This window comes from Sorex fumeus, unplaced genomic scaffold (genome assembly GCF_029834395.1).
Source record: "Sorex fumeus unplaced genomic scaffold, SorFum_2.1 ptg000050l, whole genome shotgun sequence".
In the NCBI taxonomy this organism is placed as follows: domain Eukaryota; kingdom Metazoa; phylum Chordata; class Mammalia; order Eulipotyphla; family Soricidae; genus Sorex; species Sorex fumeus.
In genome coordinates this window covers 19,151,993-19,172,389 of record NW_026606107.1, presented here as the reverse complement: position 1 = coordinate 19,172,389, position 20,397 = coordinate 19,151,993, and the positions used below count along the sequence as shown (strand labels likewise).

The 20,397-nt window shown below is 39.3% G+C and overlaps 1 protein-coding gene across 6 annotated transcripts in view; it reads right to left on the bottom strand.

Moving 5' to 3' along the window:
• ATRX (ATRX chromatin remodeler) overlaps positions 1 to 20,397 on the bottom strand; it is a 222,326-nt gene that overhangs the window by 3,443 nt on the left and 198,486 nt on the right. For all 6 annotated transcript variants that reach the window (XM_056124203.1, XM_056124204.1, XM_056124206.1 and 3 more), the window contains 6 exons: positions 14,520 to 14,697; positions 11,726 to 11,920; positions 8,540 to 8,689; positions 7,629 to 7,754; positions 5,883 to 5,978; positions 1,120 to 1,248 (listed from right to left, as the gene is read on the bottom strand). In XM_056124203.1, the coding sequence (XP_055980178.1) occupies positions 1,120 to 1,248; positions 5,883 to 5,978; positions 7,629 to 7,754; positions 8,540 to 8,689; positions 11,726 to 11,920; positions 14,520 to 14,697 (874 nt within the window). The remainder of the gene's footprint in view (positions 1 to 1,119; positions 1,249 to 5,882; positions 5,979 to 7,628; positions 7,755 to 8,539; positions 8,690 to 11,725; positions 11,921 to 14,519; positions 14,698 to 20,397) is intronic.

Below are 20,397 nucleotides of genomic sequence, written 5' to 3'. Positions count from 1 at the left end.
AAATGTGCTGGGAAAGATGATTAAAAATGCTGGAATACGCTGCCCTTCTAAAGAATTATGTAATTTAGCAGGAACATGCATCAGATGCTATTTCATTTCTTCGCTTCCAAATCACACCCATTGATACTCATGGCTTACTCCTAGCTCTGTGTTCAGGGATCACTCCTGGAAGTGCTCAGGAGATCATATGTGGTGTCAAAGATAGAACCCAGGTTGACTGTATGCAAAGCCAGTTACCCCTATCAGATACTACTGGTAATTCTATTGTTCATTCTCAAATTAAATACAATAAAATTATACTTATTTGGGAGAGTTGTTCAAAATAGTAAATGGAAAAATAGTAAAATTAAAATGGTAATCAGGGGCCAGAGTGATAGTATAAAGGTCAAGGTGCTTGCCTTGTAGGCAGCTATCCACACCGTTTGATCACCCATATTGCTTATCATTCCCCAGTACCATAGGAATAAACCGAGCACAGAGCCAGGAGTATCCCCAGAGAACCTTTGGCTATAGGCCTAACAACCCACTCCCAAACATAAATGTGTTTTTGTAAAAATAACACCTAGATTCATTTCTGGATGTCCAGAATATACAAAAAAACATTGTATGGAACAGCTCTTCAGGACCATTTGGCAAGTTGTTGCTTATTTTAAACAAAGGATATTACCTTACTAGGCTTTTGTTTTTTATGGGGGGGGATGTGTAATCCACAATCAATGCTCAGACCTTGGAGTCACTCACAGCAATATTCAGCCCAAGATGGCATTTGACAGAACAGTAAGGCCCTGTTGATACAGTGCTGCTGGGGCCTTGTAGACTAGGACACCATCAGGACCACATTTAGTAGTGCTCAATGACTTTCAGGGCTACATCTGATGTGCGTGGGGAGATCATGTGATGTTAAGGCTCTATCTTGGTCCCACAGAGGTAAGGAACGTACCCCAGCTCCTGTGCTAACTTCCTAGTCCTACTTGGTTTTTTTGACAAAATTTCTTCTGGAAATAAATGACCAACCACCTAGATGTCCATATGAGGGATAGTGTGTGTCATTAACAGACATTATACAACACCAACTATTATAAATTCGAGACAATGAAACATAGAAGAGAGAGAGCTTACCATCTGCTGTTTTGTCAAAACATCATTGTAGATTGCTTCTCTTCTTTTAACATCAAGTTCCTGGCTGGCTTGTCTACTTAATGCTAATGCTTGAACTTGGGTCTCTGTGAGACTCATGTTTTCCTTCCACTGAAAAAGAAAGTTTTTATTTACTCTGTGCTGATGTAGAACCAAAGAGCAATAATTAAGGTTTTTAAAGACAGTCAAGGTTTTTTTTCATGGGGAGTTGGGGGGTACACCCAGTGATGCACTCAGGATTTACTCCTGGCTGTGCTCAGAGTACTATATAGGGTATCAGGGATCCAACCAACTTTGCTACATACAAGGCATGCACCCTACTGACTGTATTATCACGCCAACACCAAGATATTCAGGTTTTCAAAAATGTCCTCCCCCATACCCGCTTCATGTCATTCTTTCCCAAAGAAAACAGTGATGCTAAGGAAAAGCAAATGAAAACAATAATGAGATTATCAGCTCACATCACAGAGACTGGTACTAATCAAAAAGAACAACAACTGGCCTTTCTCCCCGCCCAGATGAGAACCGAGTTGCCGCCCATGAACGGCTCCTCCACTCCTGAACGGCCATGATCCCAAAGGTACACAAACCAATCTCAGAACCCAGCGGCTTCTGGCAGAAATGCTTCTGGACTGTGAACTAAGCTACAACCCCGTGCCGCCTTGGGAGGGGAAGGTGTTTGTCTCTCCGCCTTTTCCCCCTTGGCAGCAGCATGGTGACCGGCAATCTTTCAGAGCCTATTGGACAGACAGGTACGAGCTTGCAGTGATGGGGTACTCAGTGCTCTCCGGATTGGGGGGGGGCAGAACCAGCCCTTCTCCCCGCCCGGACGAGACCCCGAGTTGTTGCCCACGAACAGCTTCTCCACTCCTGATCCCAAAGGCACACAAACCGATTTCGGAACCCAGTGGCTTTTGGCAGAAATCTCTTTGGACTTAATTACTAAAATACCAGAAAGCAGCCCTGCGACATCATATGCTCTTCAACATCAGCACTAGAAAACAAATTATCTTAATAATGCCTTTTCGGCAGGTCTGATAGTTTGGGGAGGGGGAGAAATTCCAAATAATAATAGTGGGTCTTCAGTCGAAAAATGGAATGTAATCAAAGTAAAGAGAGAGTAAAGTGAAAATCATCTGCACACAGGCTGGAGGAGGGGGGGATGGGGCATATACTACTACGGTTCTTGGTAGTAGAACATGTGCAATGGTGAAGGGATGGGTGTTTGATGATTGTATGACCGAGACTTAAACCTGAAATCTTTGTAACTGTTCTCATGGTCATTCAATAAAAAAAAAAAAAAGAACAACCACCAATGTTGGTGAGGATATGGGGAAAAAGGGACCCTCATTCACTGCTGGTGAAAATGCTGACTGGTCCACCTTTTGAGAAGACAATATGGAATTTCTAAAAAAAAAAAAAACTAGGAATTAAGCTTACATATGACCCAACAATTCCACTTCTGGAAAATGTATCCCAAGAGTCCCAAAGCACAATGTAGAAAAGACATCAGCATTGCTATTGTTTATTGCAGAACTCCTACACACTCCCATGTTCATTTACACTCCTATGTTTATTGCAGCACTATATGCCAAAATATTGGAACAACCCACATGCCCATGAACAGATGACTGGATAAAGAAAACAATGGAATGCTATACAGTCTTAAGAAAAGATAGTCATGCAATTTGCTGTAATGTAAATGAATCTGGAGAGTATCATGTTGAGTGAAGTCAGACAGATGGAGAGGAACAGATTCAGAATGATCTCTCACATTTGAGAGATACAGAGAAAACTTGCAGGGGAATATTAAATGCCCAATGGCAATAGAAATGAAGAACAGAGCAGGAAAGTTTGGCACTGGGGGAAGGGTGAATGGGAAAAGTTAAGGAATGGAACATGAGGATAGTGGGGGATGGTAAAAGGAAGTCTGGGGGTGAGAGGAAACTGGTGACACTGGTGGAGGGTAGTGGGCATTAGTTAAGGGACTGCTGTTGAAATAGTGTACACCTGAAAAACCAAAAATGTCTTTGTAACTTTTTTCTTCTTTGTAACTTTTTAATTCACAGTGATTTAATTAAAAAAAGGGAAAAAGTGATGTAAAAGGAGGTCTACTGTTGTACATAGGTTGGCTAAATCTAGAAAAAGGTATATGGATTTAATTTGTATAACATATAATTAATATATATTTATATAAATAATGCATACATTCCCTTTCAAGTGTGGTCTTCTTTATAGAACTTCTCTAGCTCCATGTAGAACTTCTCGATTTCTCTTTCATCATAATGAGATGTTGGTGCTTAGACAACGAAGATAGAAACTGCAGGCAGTGAGCCACATCTATTCAAATGTAAACGTCCGATTCGGGTTGTTAGGCATTCGAATGAATCAATGCTCTTGGCCAAGTTTGTGTTGACAAGGACACCGACGCCACCAATGCCTCTTTTATCGCATGTTCCGAGGAACAATTCTTCTCCAGTGTCGAAAACGGCATGGTGAGATTCGTGCCTTCTTGTCTCGGTCAGACCAATGATGTCGTACTTGATCATTCGCGCTTGTACCATCAGGTCCTCGATGGATGCATCTGATGCTAGCGTACGTGCATTGAAAGTGCAGACGATCATTTTTGTCTTCCTTCGTTGTGGCAGCCTAGGTCGGCCTTGAGATTTTGTCGGCCTCTCCTTTCTCATCCTTCTCAGAGCTGCCATGTCGGTGAAGCCTTCAGGGTCAGGTGAATGAGACCAGTTGTAGTTACTGGTTTTGGCATATCGAATACACAGCGGATAGCTTGCCAGGCTCTTCCGTGCGGGCGGAATACTCTCGGTAGCTTGCCAGTCTTTCCGAGAGGGATAGAGGCTTTTAGGGTGACCTCTAATCACCCTTGTAGGTGTTACCATATTTGAACCCTATCAAATATGGTACGACAATTCCAGAAGATGGGTATTTAGTGTCTTATGATGTGTCGCGCGGCCGCGCGGGTCCGGAAAGAGTCCTGGAGTGTGGCGACGGCTGGGTAATGGAAGTAGTGAAGTAGTGCCGTCAGTACTCATCAATACACTGGCTCGGCTCTTCACTCGCTACCTGTCTGAATGCAAGGTTCCGTCCCAATGGAAAACCAGCAGGACCGTACTACTGTTCAAGAAGGGAGACATCCATGACATTGGCAACTATCGCCCGATCTGCCTATTGTCTGTCATCTACAAGTTGTTCACTCGAGTCATCCTAAATAGGATTGGCAGAACACTAGATGAAGGACAACCATGCGAGCAAGCCGGGTTCCGCAAAGGATTCAGCACCATCGACCATATCCACACGATAACCAAGCTCATTGAGGTTTCTCGGGAGTTCAAGATGCCGCTCTGCTTAACGTTCATTGATTTAAAGAAGGCCTTTGATTCTGTTGAGACGGAAGCGGTCATTGAAGCCCTAGCCAATCAGGGCATTCAAGCCCAATACATCAGGATCCTCCGTGAGCTGTATTGCGGATTCACTACCAGGATCTCACCATTCTACAAAGAAGTGATCGTTGATGTCAAGAGAGGGGTGCGGCAGGGTGATACCATTTCACCGAAACTCTTCAGTGCCACCCTTGAGAACATCATGCGACGACTGGAATGGGAAGGAATGGGAGTGAAGATAGATGGCCGGCAACTACACCACCTCCGCTTTGCTGATGACATTGTTTTAATAACACCAAACATCAGCCAAGCGGCACAAATGCTGGCCGACTTTGACCGTGAGTGTGGAAAGGTAGGACTACAGCTAAATCTTACGAAGACAATGTTTATGAGAAACAGCCTTGTTCCTGACACCCCATTCGCTCTCAACGGAACGACCATCTCCGAATGCAACAGCTATGTGTACCTAGGTCGAGAAGTCAACATGACAAATGACCTGGCACCCGAGCTGCGCAGGAGGAAGAGAGCGGCTTGGAACGCCTTCAAGAACGTCGAAGAAATAGCTATGAGGACAAAGAACCTCCGGCTCCAGGCACATCTCTTTGATTCCACTGTTCTTCCTGCATTAACATATGCCTCAGAGACCTGGGCCCTATGCAAACAAGATGAGAACGCTATTCAGGTCTCCCAAAGAAGAATAGAAAGAGCTATGCTTGGAATATCATGTTTCACTCAAATGAGAGAGAGAATCCGGAGTTCTGACATTCGTCGACGATCAAGGATCAGGGACGCTGTCTCATATGCCAAGGTGTCGAAAATCAGATGGGCTGGTCACGTAATGAGATTTAAAGACGACCGTTGGACTAGAGCTGTTACTGATTGGATTCCACGGGATGTCAAAAGACCGCGTGGCCGCCCACCTACCAGATGGTCAGACTTCTTCGTCAAGATCATGAACGATCGGTTTGAGGCCCTTCATGTTCCCGGAGCGAACAGATGCCATTGGGCTACACTAGCATGCGACAGGGACAAATGGAGACGTTACTTGCGCCCGCTCGAGCAAATCGCCGACTAACGGGAAGTTAAGTGATTAAGTGATTAAGTGATCCCTTTCAAAAATTTTTTCAATAAAAAAAAAACAGTGCTAAGGGTTTATTCCTGGCTCTGTGCTAAGGGATCATTTTTGGCAGTGTCAGGGGACTATATGCAGTGCTGGGTACAGAACCAGAGACAGCTGTTTGAATTATATCTTGGCACTACTATCCATATATTATCAGACTATTTGTACTTTGCTATTGCAAATCAAGTTATCAAAATTATGCTCTCAATTGCCCATTAACTTACTACAGCAGAAATGATGTCTTCAAGAGGCTGAATCCTCACGGCTGTTACACTGTTGGTTGCTTCCACAACTTTTTCTCTTCCTTGATTAATGAGGTCCTAGAAAAATATACAGAAAATAAGTTAAAAAGGGCATATAAGGGGCTGGAGCGATAGCACAGCTGGTAGGGTGTTTGCCTTGCAAACAGCCGACCTAGGTTCGAGTCCCAGCATCCCATTATAGTCCCCTGAGCACCGCCCAAGGGTAATTCCTGAGTGCATGAGCCAGGAGTAAACCCTATGCATCGCCAGGTGACCCAAAAAGAAAAAAAAAGGCATATAAAAGAAAGCATGATCTTATTTTTTTCATGTTCTTTTTGAGTCACTCCTGGAGGTGCTCGTAAGTTACTCCTGGCTCTGCACTCAGGAATTAATTACTCCTGGTGGTGTATAGGGGACCATATGGGATGCTGGGGGTGTCAAACCTAGCATGTTGCATGTAGGTCATGTGCAAAGGACAATATGAACTTTAAAACATAGAGAACCCTCATTTTCCCAATTTATAGCAGTTGGTTTAAAACTCTTTAAATAATTGAAAAGAATAGAAAACTTTAACATCAATAAAGCTCAAGGGGCTCGGAATATACAGGGTTTAGGGCTAGAGTGATAGTATAGTGGGTAAGGTATTATTTTCCATTCTGCTGCTCTGGGTTTAATTCCCGATGCCATGTAAACTCACCCCAGCCCAACAGGCGTGATTCCTGAGCACAGAGCCAGGAGTAAGCCCTGATCACTGCCAGGTGTGGCCCCCCCCAAAAAGCACAGGGTTTAAGGTACATGCCTTGTATGCGGTCAACCTTATTGATCTTCAATATCATATTGTATCCTTGTATAACCAGGTGGAGTCCTAAAGGTTTCTGAATACTGATGGTGTGACCTAGGTAATCCCTGGAATGCAGGACCTGCACAGAACTACATCCTTGGGTACTTGCACTAAAAAGTGTGTCTTGTTGGCCAAGAATAGCCAGTGGCACCCACAGACTTCCTGAGCACCATTTTAGTTGGGTGCTCCTAAAAGGTAGAAAACCCCCTTCAAAATTAAAAACTAAAGCTCATTAAGAATTAAATAAAAAATAAAGCTCACTAATAATAGACTTACTAGGAAGATAAAAGTTTGGTATTAATACATCAATAACTTAGTAATTTAAGTGATTCCTTATTTACATTTTAAAAGTACATTACAAAAAATATAAAAAACATAAAAGGACATTACAAATTCAATTAAGTTATTAAATTACTGGCTTAATAAAACTTTCTTTAATTCATAGTTGATGCTAGTTTTCCATCACTTCCATCATTTAATATTTTACATTTCATCTCTATAATTAAATTGCAGATTAAATTTAATGCTGCATCTACACTGTATAACAAAGGTATTTATTTATCCTACTTCTAAATATTAAGAATTTATTTATGATATTTTTAACTGAGAAAACTGCTATTTTCTCTAGATGCTCAGCTGCTCAATTATGCCTTAGCTAAAATAATTCAAATTACATTAATTCAAGGTGTAATTTCCTTGTACTCTGAACAAACCTCATTTTTCTATACTACCTTGGTTCAAATAAGTCAATAAATAACAGGAAAAATCCTTTTTGAATTCAAAGATAATCTATTGGAGATGTGTTATTTCTGTATAGAGAGTCAACAACAACAGGACAACTGATACTGTCTTTAATTTAAACTATTTTTTTTTATTTCACAACTTACCTCCAGCTGTTGATTACTCATTGCTGACAAGGCTCCTAAGTTGAAAGGAATATAAGGAGTTTGAGAGTTGAAACTGACAGGGGGTAAATTGGTCCCAGTTGGTATGTTGAAACGCATGGTCAGTCCCTAAAAACAAAAAATAAAAACTCTGCACTTGTGATTTAAACTTGGAATACTGCCTTACCTAATAGTTTAGAAAAGAAGCACATTCTCAGATCTATGAAAATTTTAACATACTCCCACACACAAACACGTTTTCAGATAAGACCAAGATCTTATGACACAGAAAGCTTTAACCTGTAAAGGTGTACGAAAGTAAACTATTTTTTCGTAGTAACCACAGAATGGAGTTACTTAGATAGTTCTGGTAAGACTACTAACACATTAAGTTTGATACAAGGAATAAGTTTAAATAAAGGAAAAGGTTTTCTAAGCTCAAGCTCATTTTTGCTAAAATGGTCTGATGTTTAAAGCAAAAATGGAAATTTTTGAAATAAAGCGAGTTAACTGGAGATTGACATTAATGTCCAATAACAAAATTATTTTCATGTTCTGATATTCAGCCAAAATTCAGATTTCATGGTACACATACTAAGCAAAAGTTATTTCTATCTCCAAACTCTAAGCTCCCTTATGTCTACCACCATAGTAATGGTACTGATTGGAATTAAATGATGTAAAATATATAGCTTCCCCCTCATCTTTCAATTCATTGAGTACTAGGCAGAAATGGAGTTAACTATTCTTTGAAAGTTATTTTCTTCTTTACTCTACTCTACCACTAAAGTGAGCCAGAATCTGTAAACATACTCTTATATTTGTGTTCCTGAAGAAACACAACCAAACAAGATCATTTCTTCCTCATTCACTTTCATGAGTAGTAACAAAAAAACGCATTTTAAATGAATTACCTTCTTTTCTGCTTCATATTCAGCCCAAGCAGCTTTTCTTTCTTCTTCAGTCAACTCTTCTTCTTCTTTGTGGTCCAAAAGAGAATCATGTTCATGATATCCTACAATGTGTTCTTTATGTATCTGGAGAAGTTCTGCCAGTATGGTGTCCTATTTATAGAGGTTTAAATAATACAGAATTATTTTCCTTTTTGGGTGCCACTATCTTCACATTTCTTTGTAAGAGAAACTTCTGAGAAAACATAAACTAGAAACAGGCTGCTAGCCTGATGGCGCCTTCAGACCTTCAGATACCCCAAAATTGCTGCTGTGCCTTTGGCCAGACCCCAAAAACTTGGGACAAAGTTTACCAAGAAAGTAAACAGCCAAAAGTTAGGTATGTGGCAAGTGGTACAATATGGAAAGTATCATGCTAAGCGAAATGAGTCAGAAAGAGAGGGATAGACATAGAAAGACTGCATTCATCTGGGGGATATAAAGTAACAAAATATGAGATTAATACCCAAGAATAGCTGAGATCAACACCAGGAGGATTACTCCATAGCTTAGAGGCCAGCCGGGTATTCTAGGGGAAAGGGCAGTTCAGATAGAGAAGGGAGCACCAAATAAAGGGTGTTTGGAGGATCCTCCCAGGAGGGGAGATGCATGTTGAAAGTAGACTATGGACTGAACATGTTTGCCACTCAATGCCTCTTTTGCAGACCACAACACCCAAAAGGAGAGAGAGAACAAAAGGGAATGCCCTGCCACAGAGGCAGGGTGGGAGGGGCGGGATGGGGCGGGATATTATCCATGGTGGTGGAAAATGGGCACTGCTGGAGGGATGGGTATTTGATCATTGTATGACCGAAACCCAAGCACAAAGATTTGTAAATCTACAACTGTACCCCATGGTGCTTCACTAATTAAAAAAAAAAAAAACAAAAGTTAGGTATGTGGGAGACACACCCACAAAACACTCCAGGCTCAGCTATATAATTGGAGGCATGGCCTCTCTGGTTCCTGATCAAACTGCTTAACGGCCATGATCCCAGAGACTCAGCAACAAATCTCGGAACCCAACGGCTTTTGGCAGAAATGCGTCCAGTCTCTGCAGTAGGTTACTGGTGCTGGGCCACCCGAGGTGGGAATAGGTTTCGTGCCTTGGCCTGCTCCCCCTGGCAGCCCGCCAAATAGCTCTGCAAGCATTTCTCAGGAAGGAAGAAAGGGCCCACATAAACAACTTGACTTCACAGCTCAAGATCTTAGAAAAGGATCAACAAAAGGAGCCCAAATCAGGCAGAAAGAAAGAGATCATAAAACTTAGAGCATAAATCAACGACATGGAAACCAAAAAAACAATCTGAAAGATCAACAGAACCAAAAACTGGTTCTTCGAGAAAATAAATTAGATAAACTACTAGCAAAACTCACAAAGACAGAGAGAGAGAACCCTAATAAACCGAATCAGAAATGAGAAGGGGGATATCACAACAGAAACCAAAGAAATTCAAAAAATCATCAGAGACTACTTTGAAAGTCTGTATGCCACAAAACAAGAGAACCTAGAAGAAATGGTTAAATTCCTGGATTTCTATCATCTTCCAAAGCTGAATCAAGAAGATCTAGAGTACCTGAATAGAATATTAACATCAAGGAAATTGAAACAGTAATCAAAAGTCTTCCCAAAAACAAAAGCCCAGGTACAGATGGATTCACTAGTGAATTTTTCCAAACATTTAAAGAGGACCTATTGCCAGTTCTTCTCAAGCTTTTCCAGGAAATTGAAGAAACAGAAACTCTCCCAGTGACACTGTAACATGGTAGTAAAGGTAAAGGCCCTCCCGTTGATCATCGATTTGCTCGAGCGGGCCCAGTAACGTCTCCATTGTGAGACTTGTTGTTACTGTGTCTGGCATATCGAATACGTCACGGGGAGCTTGCCAGGCTCTGCCGTGCGGGCGAGATACTCTCGGTAGCTTGCCGGGCTCTCCGAGAGGGGCGGAGGAATCGAACTCGGGTCGGCCATGTTGGCTGCGTGCAAGGCAAACGCCCTACCGCTGTGCCATCACTCCAGTCCTAACATGGTAGTAACTTTCCCAATTCTCTCAACATCTATATGATGTTGAATTTAAGTGCTTGAATTTAAAACAAAAATAATAGCACAAAACCAACCCAGCCAGAATAACCTACCAAAAGGCTTTGCAGATAACAAGAATAAACGAATTTAAAACAAAAATAATAGCACAAAACCAACCCAGCCAGAATAACCTACCAAAAGGCTTTGCAGATAACAAGAATAAACTATATAAATTCTTTTTATCAGATAGAATACAATTTTCTGTTAGGTTCAAACCATTATTTTTACTTAGGAGGAATATGCATAATTTTTGAATTTTTCTTTTTGGCTGTTTGCATGCACAGGCATTACTCCTGGCTCTGCACTCAGGAAATACTCCTGGTGGGGCTCAGGGAACCATATGGTATGCCAAGGATCGAACCCCAATCAATAGTCGATTTGCTCGAGCGGGCCCAGTAATGTCTCCATTGGAGACTTTGTGTGCAAGGCAAATGCCCCACCATCCCTCTGGCCCCTCATTATTTTTTCAAATCAAACAAAAACCATTTCACTGGAAATATTAATACAGTAAGCATCTTGATATATTAAGACAACATTATTCAATAACAATGCAACAGAAGAGACATGTAGGTTCTACAACTTTCTAACTTTAAACAATGGATGATTCACTAAATATCTTTTACCTGAAGATTTACCTATGTATAAAAACAAGAGAGCTTGACTAGATTACTTCTAAGGTCCTTTTCAAGTATTAGTGGAAAAACACCATCAATTAAGAATCTATTTTATTTGTTGATTCTTGATTGCTTCGTGAAACAATGCTAAGACTAAAACAGATTTCATGTAGAATTCCTAAAGTTATAGGAACTTTAGTGAAGGATATTGTTTCCTTTACATATTATCACTTTAAGGTTTCTACTAAGAAACTGGTTCCTGCAGAAATGAAATTTGTCATATTCTGGTGCTTTGTGAAAAATTGACCAATTACACTTTCATTTGAATATGTTTTTGTTCTCTTTTTTGAAAATTTTAATATAGCCTTTCATGACTAGCTTCTATAGTAGTGGTATAGTAGTGTCTTTGGTTCATGTTTAGTTTTTTAAAGCTAATAATCTGAAGATGTTTACCTTTGGCAGCATAGGGGTATCCCTTTTCTTCTTCTTTTCTGAGTTAGGGTCATCTAGCAAGTCTGGCTCAAATGTATAAAGTTCCGTAAGCTCATTCATGGTAAAGTGACGTTCAACCTGTTGTTGATCAACAACTCGAAATGATAGTGACTGCTTAGTCACTTGCCGATCATAAATTTTATCTTCCATGGTTCCCTTTGTAAAAAAGAGTATAAAAAATTATGTTATGTCAACATGTAACAATTAAGGTTGAATATAATTATTCGTTAATTTGAAATGACATGACATCACAGTAATATACTATTAAGCAAATTTTATTAGCAATGCTGTTTAATTTATAACAAATTTTATGTATACATTGTATTTTACCTTAATACAAAAGAAAACTACATTATTGACAATAATTTACATTTGACCAATATGCATACACACAGTACTTCCTATATCTTTGTATTTTCTATATCTTTGTACTGAGCTGTTGATAAGGTAAACAACAAAAAAAGGAATACCTAAAATTATATTTCAGGGGGTAACCAAAATTCCAATGGAACAATATGCTCTGAACAGTCACTATAAAGTGGCTTTATACCAAGGCTTACTTACTTTCTTTGCTCCTTTTTAAATTTCTTTTAATTTTTAAAATAACAGCCAGGGGCAGTTTGTGGGCATGACTGCTAGCTTCCCGGAAGAACAGGGAGATGAAGGGAGTGAGTTTACTGAATAACTCAAGTATGCGGGTTTTGTGACCAAAATCTCCAGGCCTCATAGAATTGGGAATGGGCAAACTTCCATCTCCCTGTTCTTCTGGGAGCCCACCCACGAACTGCCTCTGGTGTCATTTAAGCTCATTAACGGCCCTGATCCAGAAACTCACAAATATCGGAAGAGAGTCACAAACTGCAGAGGTGCCTTGCCTCCAAACCCCAAAGTCTTCATCCACTTAAAAATTTAACTCCAGAGGCTGGAGTGATAACACAGTGGGTAGGGCTTTTGCCCTGCATGCATGCGACCTGACCCAGGTTCGATTCCCAGCATCCCATATGGTCCCCCGAGCATGGCCAGGAGTAATTCCTGAGTGCATGAACCAGGAGTAACCCCTGTGCATCGCTGAGTGTGAACCAAAAAGAAAAAAGAAAAAAATTAACTCCAGTTGTATCACCCTATTTAAAATTTTCAAATTCCTGGAGCATGCAGCTGCATTTGCAGCCATGCGACATCTCACACTCTACACCATTTATGTACCAAGAGTAGGACACCACACTGATAGGGTGTAAAGTAGAAGGCAACGATATCGATCAAAAAAGAAAAAGATTAGCACATGAGGCTCAACCTGTAACAAGATGTCAACAATCTCTTATACAAGGACTTAATGTCTCCAGGGTGAGATACAACAATCTTCACATACTTTCCCCTAAGGAAACTTTTGGATCATGTTTAGCGGCTTATTCCTAAGCAGTAATACAAAATAAATTATTTAGGATATGCCTTTGAGGCAGGCTTTTGTGGTGGTGGGAAAATTCAAAATAATGGTGGTGGGATTGGTATTGGAATAATGAATGTAATAAAGTATTGTGAACAACTTTATAAAAAATTGAAAAAATAAAATAAAATAAAATAGCATGCCAAATCTATTCCATATGTAGCATTCTAAACCAGAATGTTAAGGGTTTCTTTATTTAAATAACAGTAAAAAGTTATAAAGCATAGCTTATCAACCACATCACATATTTAAAAAAAAACAGACTGGGGGCTGGAGCAACGGCATAGCAGATAGGGCGTTTGTCTTGCCTGCAGCTGACCCAGGTTCGATTCCCAGCATCCCCTATTGTCCCCTGAGCACCGCCAGGGGTAATTCCTGAGTGCAAAGCCAAGAGTAACCTTTGTGCATTGACGGGTGTTACTCCCAAAAGCAAACAAAAAATAAAATATAAAAAAATCCAAAGACTCTATCAATAAAACTTAATCTCTGGTTGAGAAGCCAAGATTTGGAGGTAGTTGGGAAAAGCAGCACATGCTCTCAATGGGAAAATCCCAGGTTAAAAGGTCAACTTTGAAATAAATAGGGCAACCTAACTCTATAAATGTACTTTAATACAGGAACAGCATTCCACTTCTTTGATTTGACATATTTTTCTTATATTTGTTTCTAGGTTTTTTGTTTTTATTTTTTGACTAAATGAAGTCATGCTCAGGGCTTACTGTCATCTCTGCTCTATACTCAGGGACTACCATAATGCTCAGGATACTATAATCAGTGCTGGGGATCGAATCCAAGGTCAGCCTCAAGCAAGGTAAGTGCTTTATCCACTGTACTATCTTTCTGGCCTGTTCCTGATTTTTAATACCCAAGTTTATATTTCAAAAAATATTATTTCAGTTATTCTTGCTTAGCATTAAATGTTCTTTGCAATGATTCTCTGTAATCAGTTTCTTTATTGACTTAGTCTTTACATTAATACCTGTTGATCACTAAAATGACCAAAATCAATGATCAGTGGAATTTCATCTATAATCAAACTGATTTTCCTAGGTATACTAACTAAAAATATGTATGTTTAATTTTCTTGAACTACCAAGAAAATGCTAATAAACCTACTTCAGCAATGCAAAATGATCTAATCTGAGAAAGCTGATATTATTAATAAACTACAAAATAGAAAATCATTAGACCAAAATTGACTGATGTACAAAAGGGATATTTTCAACTTGGTTTGTTTGACTATAATGCATGTTATTTTCTATACTCCAAAACATTATCAGTTTTAGTGTGAAAAAGAATATGTTATAAACTTACCTGAGCTAAGAACCTATATACATACACAGGTTTAGTTTGTCCAAAGCGATAAACTCTAAATATACTCTGGATGTCATAAGACGGATTCCAAGAAGCATCAAATATAATCACTCGATTAGCAGCTACCAAATTAATCCCAAGAGATCCCGCTTTGGTAGAAATGATAAACAATCGACCTCTAAAAAAATGAACATATAAAATTTTCAGTAATCAGATAAGTCAATTTTCATTTATTTATTTGTTTGGGGGGGCACACACTCAGCGATGCTCAGGGCTTACTCCAGGCTCTGCACTCAGGCATCACTCTTGGTAAGCTGGGAAACTATATCGGATGCCAGGGATTAAAACCTGGATAGGCCACATGCAAGGTATGGTAACTCTAGGACTCACTTTTCTTTTATTAAAGAAAACAAGACATACAAAAAGAATAGGTTGATGAAGGATATGCCTGCTGGAAAACAATTTAGAAGATAAATATAAAAACATATTTATAATGTTTAAACGCTATTTAAAGATTTCTAAGTATAGAAATATAGCATGGGGAGCTGGAGTGATATCACAGCGGGTAAGGTGTTTGCCTTGCATGCGGCCAACCCGTGTTTGATTCCCAGCATCCCATATGGTCCCCGGGGTACCACCAGGAGTAATTCCTGAGTGCATGAGCAGGAGTAATGCGTGAGCATCACCGGGTGTGACCCAAAAAGAATAAAAAGAGAAACACAGCATGAAAAATGTAAGGATAGTTTAGTTAGACACAAGGTATCAAAATATAATAGGAGCAGAAAGATAAAAACCATGTAAGGCCTTCCATACAGCCAACCCTAGTTTGGATTCAGGGGTCCCCTGAGCACCACCCAGAGTGATTCCTGAGCAGAGTCAGGAGTAAGCCTAGACTCTGTGCTCAGGGAGTAAGCACAGCCAGGTGTGACCCTAGTAACAAAAATAAAAACAAAAAACAAAAAACAAAAACAAAGTAGTTAAAACAGGATCAAGGCGCATATGCTGCTCGAGCCCCTGTGCTGTTTGCACCTGAGTGACTGAGCACATGTGGTACCTTGAGTACATGTGTTGCCCGCATCTCCCCTCTTGACATGTGCACTTTCATGCTTTCCTGTGTAATGTAGTGTGTAGATGTGCGTAGGGGCTCTCTATGCCCTTGAAGAAGCCTGTGTTCTCTCTTGGGCATGTTACTCTGTCTCTCTTACTCTCCACTCTCTCCCACTTTCTCTCCCTTCTTTCCTTCAAAAAACCATCCAAATAAAATATGTTTACTTCAAAAAAAATAAAAAATAAAAATAAAACAGGATCAAGAGTATAACATTCTAGGAAGGCTATACTCAAAACGAAAAATAACTAATACATCATATACTATGTTACACTACAAGAATTTATATTTCCATAAAGATTGGGAATGAATCAATTCAAATAAAACTAAGCATATGGCAAAAACAAACTATTCAACAAAAAACATAAGTGCACCAAAAGAGGGTAAAAGTAATCATGGTACAATAAAGAGATTAAGTATGAATATTTACATTGCTACACTAAAACAAACCCATTAAGTTGATTTGGGCAAATATTGTTAAAGAGTGTCCAGAGAGATACTACATAAAGATCCCCCAAGTACTGCCAAGTGTGGGTCTTGAGCACCACTGGTGTGGTTCCTCCCATCCTCCCACTACAAAACATATTATTAAAGAAAAACTGGGAAAATAAATTGGGAAATATATGTGGATATATACATGTGGGCAGTAAATTCCTACCTTCGATTGTAGAAAGTATATTGAAACTGATTATATGAAGAGTAGAAATGATGGGATGGGTAAAAAGAGGTTGTTCAAGAAGACTAGTTTTTATTTTAAGCCTTGTAAAGTATTTTTAAAATAAAATTAATCAGCTGTTTATAATAAAATGAGGTTGAAAATATGACGTATGTACAACGAAGAAGACTAAACTACATTCTAGCTATTTAACAAGGTCTATTACCATTAAAAATTACAAAATTATGTGAAAAATCTTATTAAAACTGCAAGTGAATTTAAAATAAAGCATATACACATAATGTTAACGCATTATTTATAATATTCTAGCAACCAGTGGGATTACAATAATTATTTTCTTCTTTATACTTTTATAACAATACAAAGTAAATGATATGTTTTCATTAATTAATGAAAACTTTCAAAGGTTTATGGGAAAATGTTTCTCTGGAAGTACTCCCATTATTCACATCTATTTCATAACAGCAATAGGGTTAAGAATACAGATGAGAGCTGTGGTAAAGTATATGACTTGCATGTACAGACATGGGTCTGATCTCTAGGAAAAGGAAAAAAACGAATATGGAATGGTGTTATTATGTAGGTTAAAAAAAGCAAGAAACCTTGCAAAGAACTAAAAAAACCTATTTGGTATCTATCTACTAATGAAGAACTATTAATTAAACATGCTAATTAAAGTGTCATGCATTCCATATAGCCTTTATTGTACTGAGTCAGTACTACAAAAGCTATGTGGTAACTACTATATAGTAACTGTATGTATATTTGTAACTATACATTAGTTAAATTGAAATTAATTAACAATGGGAGGTGTTTGTTTATAAAGCATAGATGTGGTAAACAACATAATTTGATTGATAAAAGCAAATAATTGGGAAAAATGTTTTATTTTCTCCCCAAGAGAAAAAATTCCTTAAGAGACCAATCAGGTATTAAAACTCATCTTCTAACTATCATTAAATATTATTCATTCTGAAACAAAAAATCCATAAAGACTTTATTTTGTTTTATTTTTGGCCATATATGGCAAAGTTTAGAAGGTCCTTTGCAGTGCCAGGTATTAAGCTGAGGTTGGCTGCAAGCAAGGCAAGGGGTCACACCCACCAACTGGTCCCCTGGTGCCGTGTAATCCCATCAACGGCCAAGACTCAGAGACTATAAAACCCAGCTCCTGGAAGAGAACAGCACAGAGTCTCCTGACCCCGCACCTGGCTGTCCTCGCCGGGGCCCCTTGGAGGGGAGCGGGTTGAGTTTCCCTCCCCGCCCCGAACCAGGGTTCTGGCAGCTGAAGACCTCCAGAACCAGCCACCACCATGCTGAGACCACTCTCCACACGCATGAAGGTACCGGCAGAGGAACAAAGGCATGCGGGTCCCAGGGCTGAGATCTCCAAGCCTGCTCACATCAGGGCTGAGCAACCTCCACCCAGATCCTCCAAATTCCAGTAGGCAGGGGTCACACCCACCAACTGCCCCCCTGGCACCATGTAATCCCATCAACGGCCAAGACTCAGAGACTATAAAACGCAGCTCCCGAAAGCACGTGGCCGCAAATGTGGCCGCACAACATCTTGGAGTGATAGCACAGCGGTAGGGCATTTGCCTTGCACGCAGCCAGCCTGGCTGAGCCGGGTTCGATTACTCCGCCCCTCTCGGAGAGCTGGGCAAGCTACCGAGAGTATTCAATATGCCAAACACAGTAACAAGAAGTCTCACAATGGAGACGTTACTGGGCCCGCTCGAGCAAATTGATGAACAACAGGAGGACAGTGACAGTGACAGTGACTTTGGACAAACTGGCAGGCTACTGAATGTAACCTGCCCACATGGTAGAGTCTGGCAAACTCCCCGTGGCGTACCCAATATGCCAAATACCAGTAACAATGAAGGGTCTCATTCTCCTAGCCCTGAAACAGCCTTGAATATGGCACTCTTTAAAAAAAATCTCAGGGCTAGGACGAAGGAGACATTACTGGGGCCTGCTCAAGGCAATCGACAAACAACAGGATGGTCATGATCATGATTTTTGGCCATACGTGGCGAAGTTTAAAAGGTCCTATGCAGTGCCAGGTATTAAGCTGAGGCTGGCTGCAAGCAAGGCAAGCACTGTAACCATTGTACTATCCCTTGTGAGATAAATATATTTTAATATTTTCTTAGTACTAAGCATTAATAGTAAACTATATACTCAAAAAGCAATTAGATATAATCTGAACAGTGTTGTTTATAAACTCTCCTTATAGCCCTTTCACTAGAAACATTAAGTACCTATTAAGCACATACCTAATAGAATTGCTGAGCAAGAGTCTTATATTATCAAATCTAAGCAAATAGATCTTCAAAGTGGTTGTTGCAATTTATACTCCCACCACTAAAGTACTGTTATAGATATTAATACAGTATTTTTATTTATTTATGTATGCATGATGTATGTATATATTTAAGTATGTGTAACTCCCTCCACCCCAATGGCTCTAACTCCCATTTTCCCAACTTCCCTTTCAAACCAGGAATCATTTCCTAATAGTTCTCCAGACAGCTCTAGCAGGAAATATTTTAAAGGTCTAACCCTTACTTATGACTTTATCTGATCTTACACACGGAATGGTGCCTCTGTAAGTTGCCACCTGGTTCTCTATCACTTGTTGTCTTTTTTAAAGACCATAACATTTTCTGGTTCAAACCCTGTCTTACTCTCCATCCAATTTTAACACATATTATGATTCCAACCCTGTATTGTCTCTTAATTCTCTCTCATTTCCATGACCAATGGTAAGGACCACTATGCTAATTTTTTAGGACACCATGGTACTTTTAAAAATGTAACTTTCAAATGGACTTAGTTTCCTGAATATTTCCAATAGTAGTACAGAAAGTCTCCATGTACCCTTCTAAATCCATCTTTTTTGCAAAGGTAAAAACTTATATAACTTAGTATCATACATTATCAAAACTTGAAAATTGTTACTGGAACAATACTATGAACTCAGGTAACTTGTCCACTTGGATTTCACCTGGCACTTCCTCTTTTCTTCACCTGCTTTTTTTTGCATATCATTTACTTAGTGTATACTACATGAACTTTTTTCATGTCATGTGAATATTATATTCAGGGTATGGAACAATCCACTACACAAAAATCACATATATATCCCTCCTCTATTATCTCTTAGTACTTACTATTGTCTCTGTTTTAATCATATAGTATGTAACCTCTTGAGACTGGCACTCAGCAAAACATTCAAGTTGTTATTGGGATCAATAGCAACAGTTCAACTGTTTTTTTATTGTTGAGCAGTATTCTTCATTATAAGTACATACCATACCACAATTTCTAATTCATTCGTTTACTAGTAGACATTTGAGTTGCTTCTAATTTAAAGTTACCATAAATAAGGATACTATAAGAATTTGTTTAAAGGTATCTATTTGAAACTAAGTCTTCGTTTCTTTCTTTTATTAAGGCACCATGACTTGGTTGCACATAATAGGCTTTCAGGCATAAAATAAACAATGATTCCACAACCATTGCCAATTTCCCTCCATCAAAGTCTCCAGGTTCCCTCCCACACCCGTCTTGCTTCCTTGACAGGCACATTTTATTTAATTATTATAGTCTGGGTTTCATGCTTCCACTGTTTTTGGCTCTCTGGTTTAGATATAAACACATTCTTCACATCTACACCACTGATATTCTTAAAGCCACTGCCCTCTGATCCTGCTACTTCTTATCTGCCTCATCTTACTTTCCACCTCAATTTCTTTCCTTCCCTGTCCTTCTCGTATCTCTAATCTAGGGTCCAGAGTTATCTATATATCCCCCCTGGATACTTAAGTTTTCATATCTCTTACATAAATTTCCAAGAGTGTTCTTGCAGGGCTGAATGCAAATGTGCCTAATTTAAAAATTAGGCACTGTAGCACTGTCCTCCCATTGTTCATTGATTTGCTTGAGCGGGCACGTCTCCATTGTGAGACTTGTTGATACTGTTTTTGGCATATTGAATACTTTATAAATAATTTATTAATAAGCAAACAAATACTTTATAGTTAGTGTATTAATAAGCAAATTTTATAAAGTTATAAACCTAATTGATA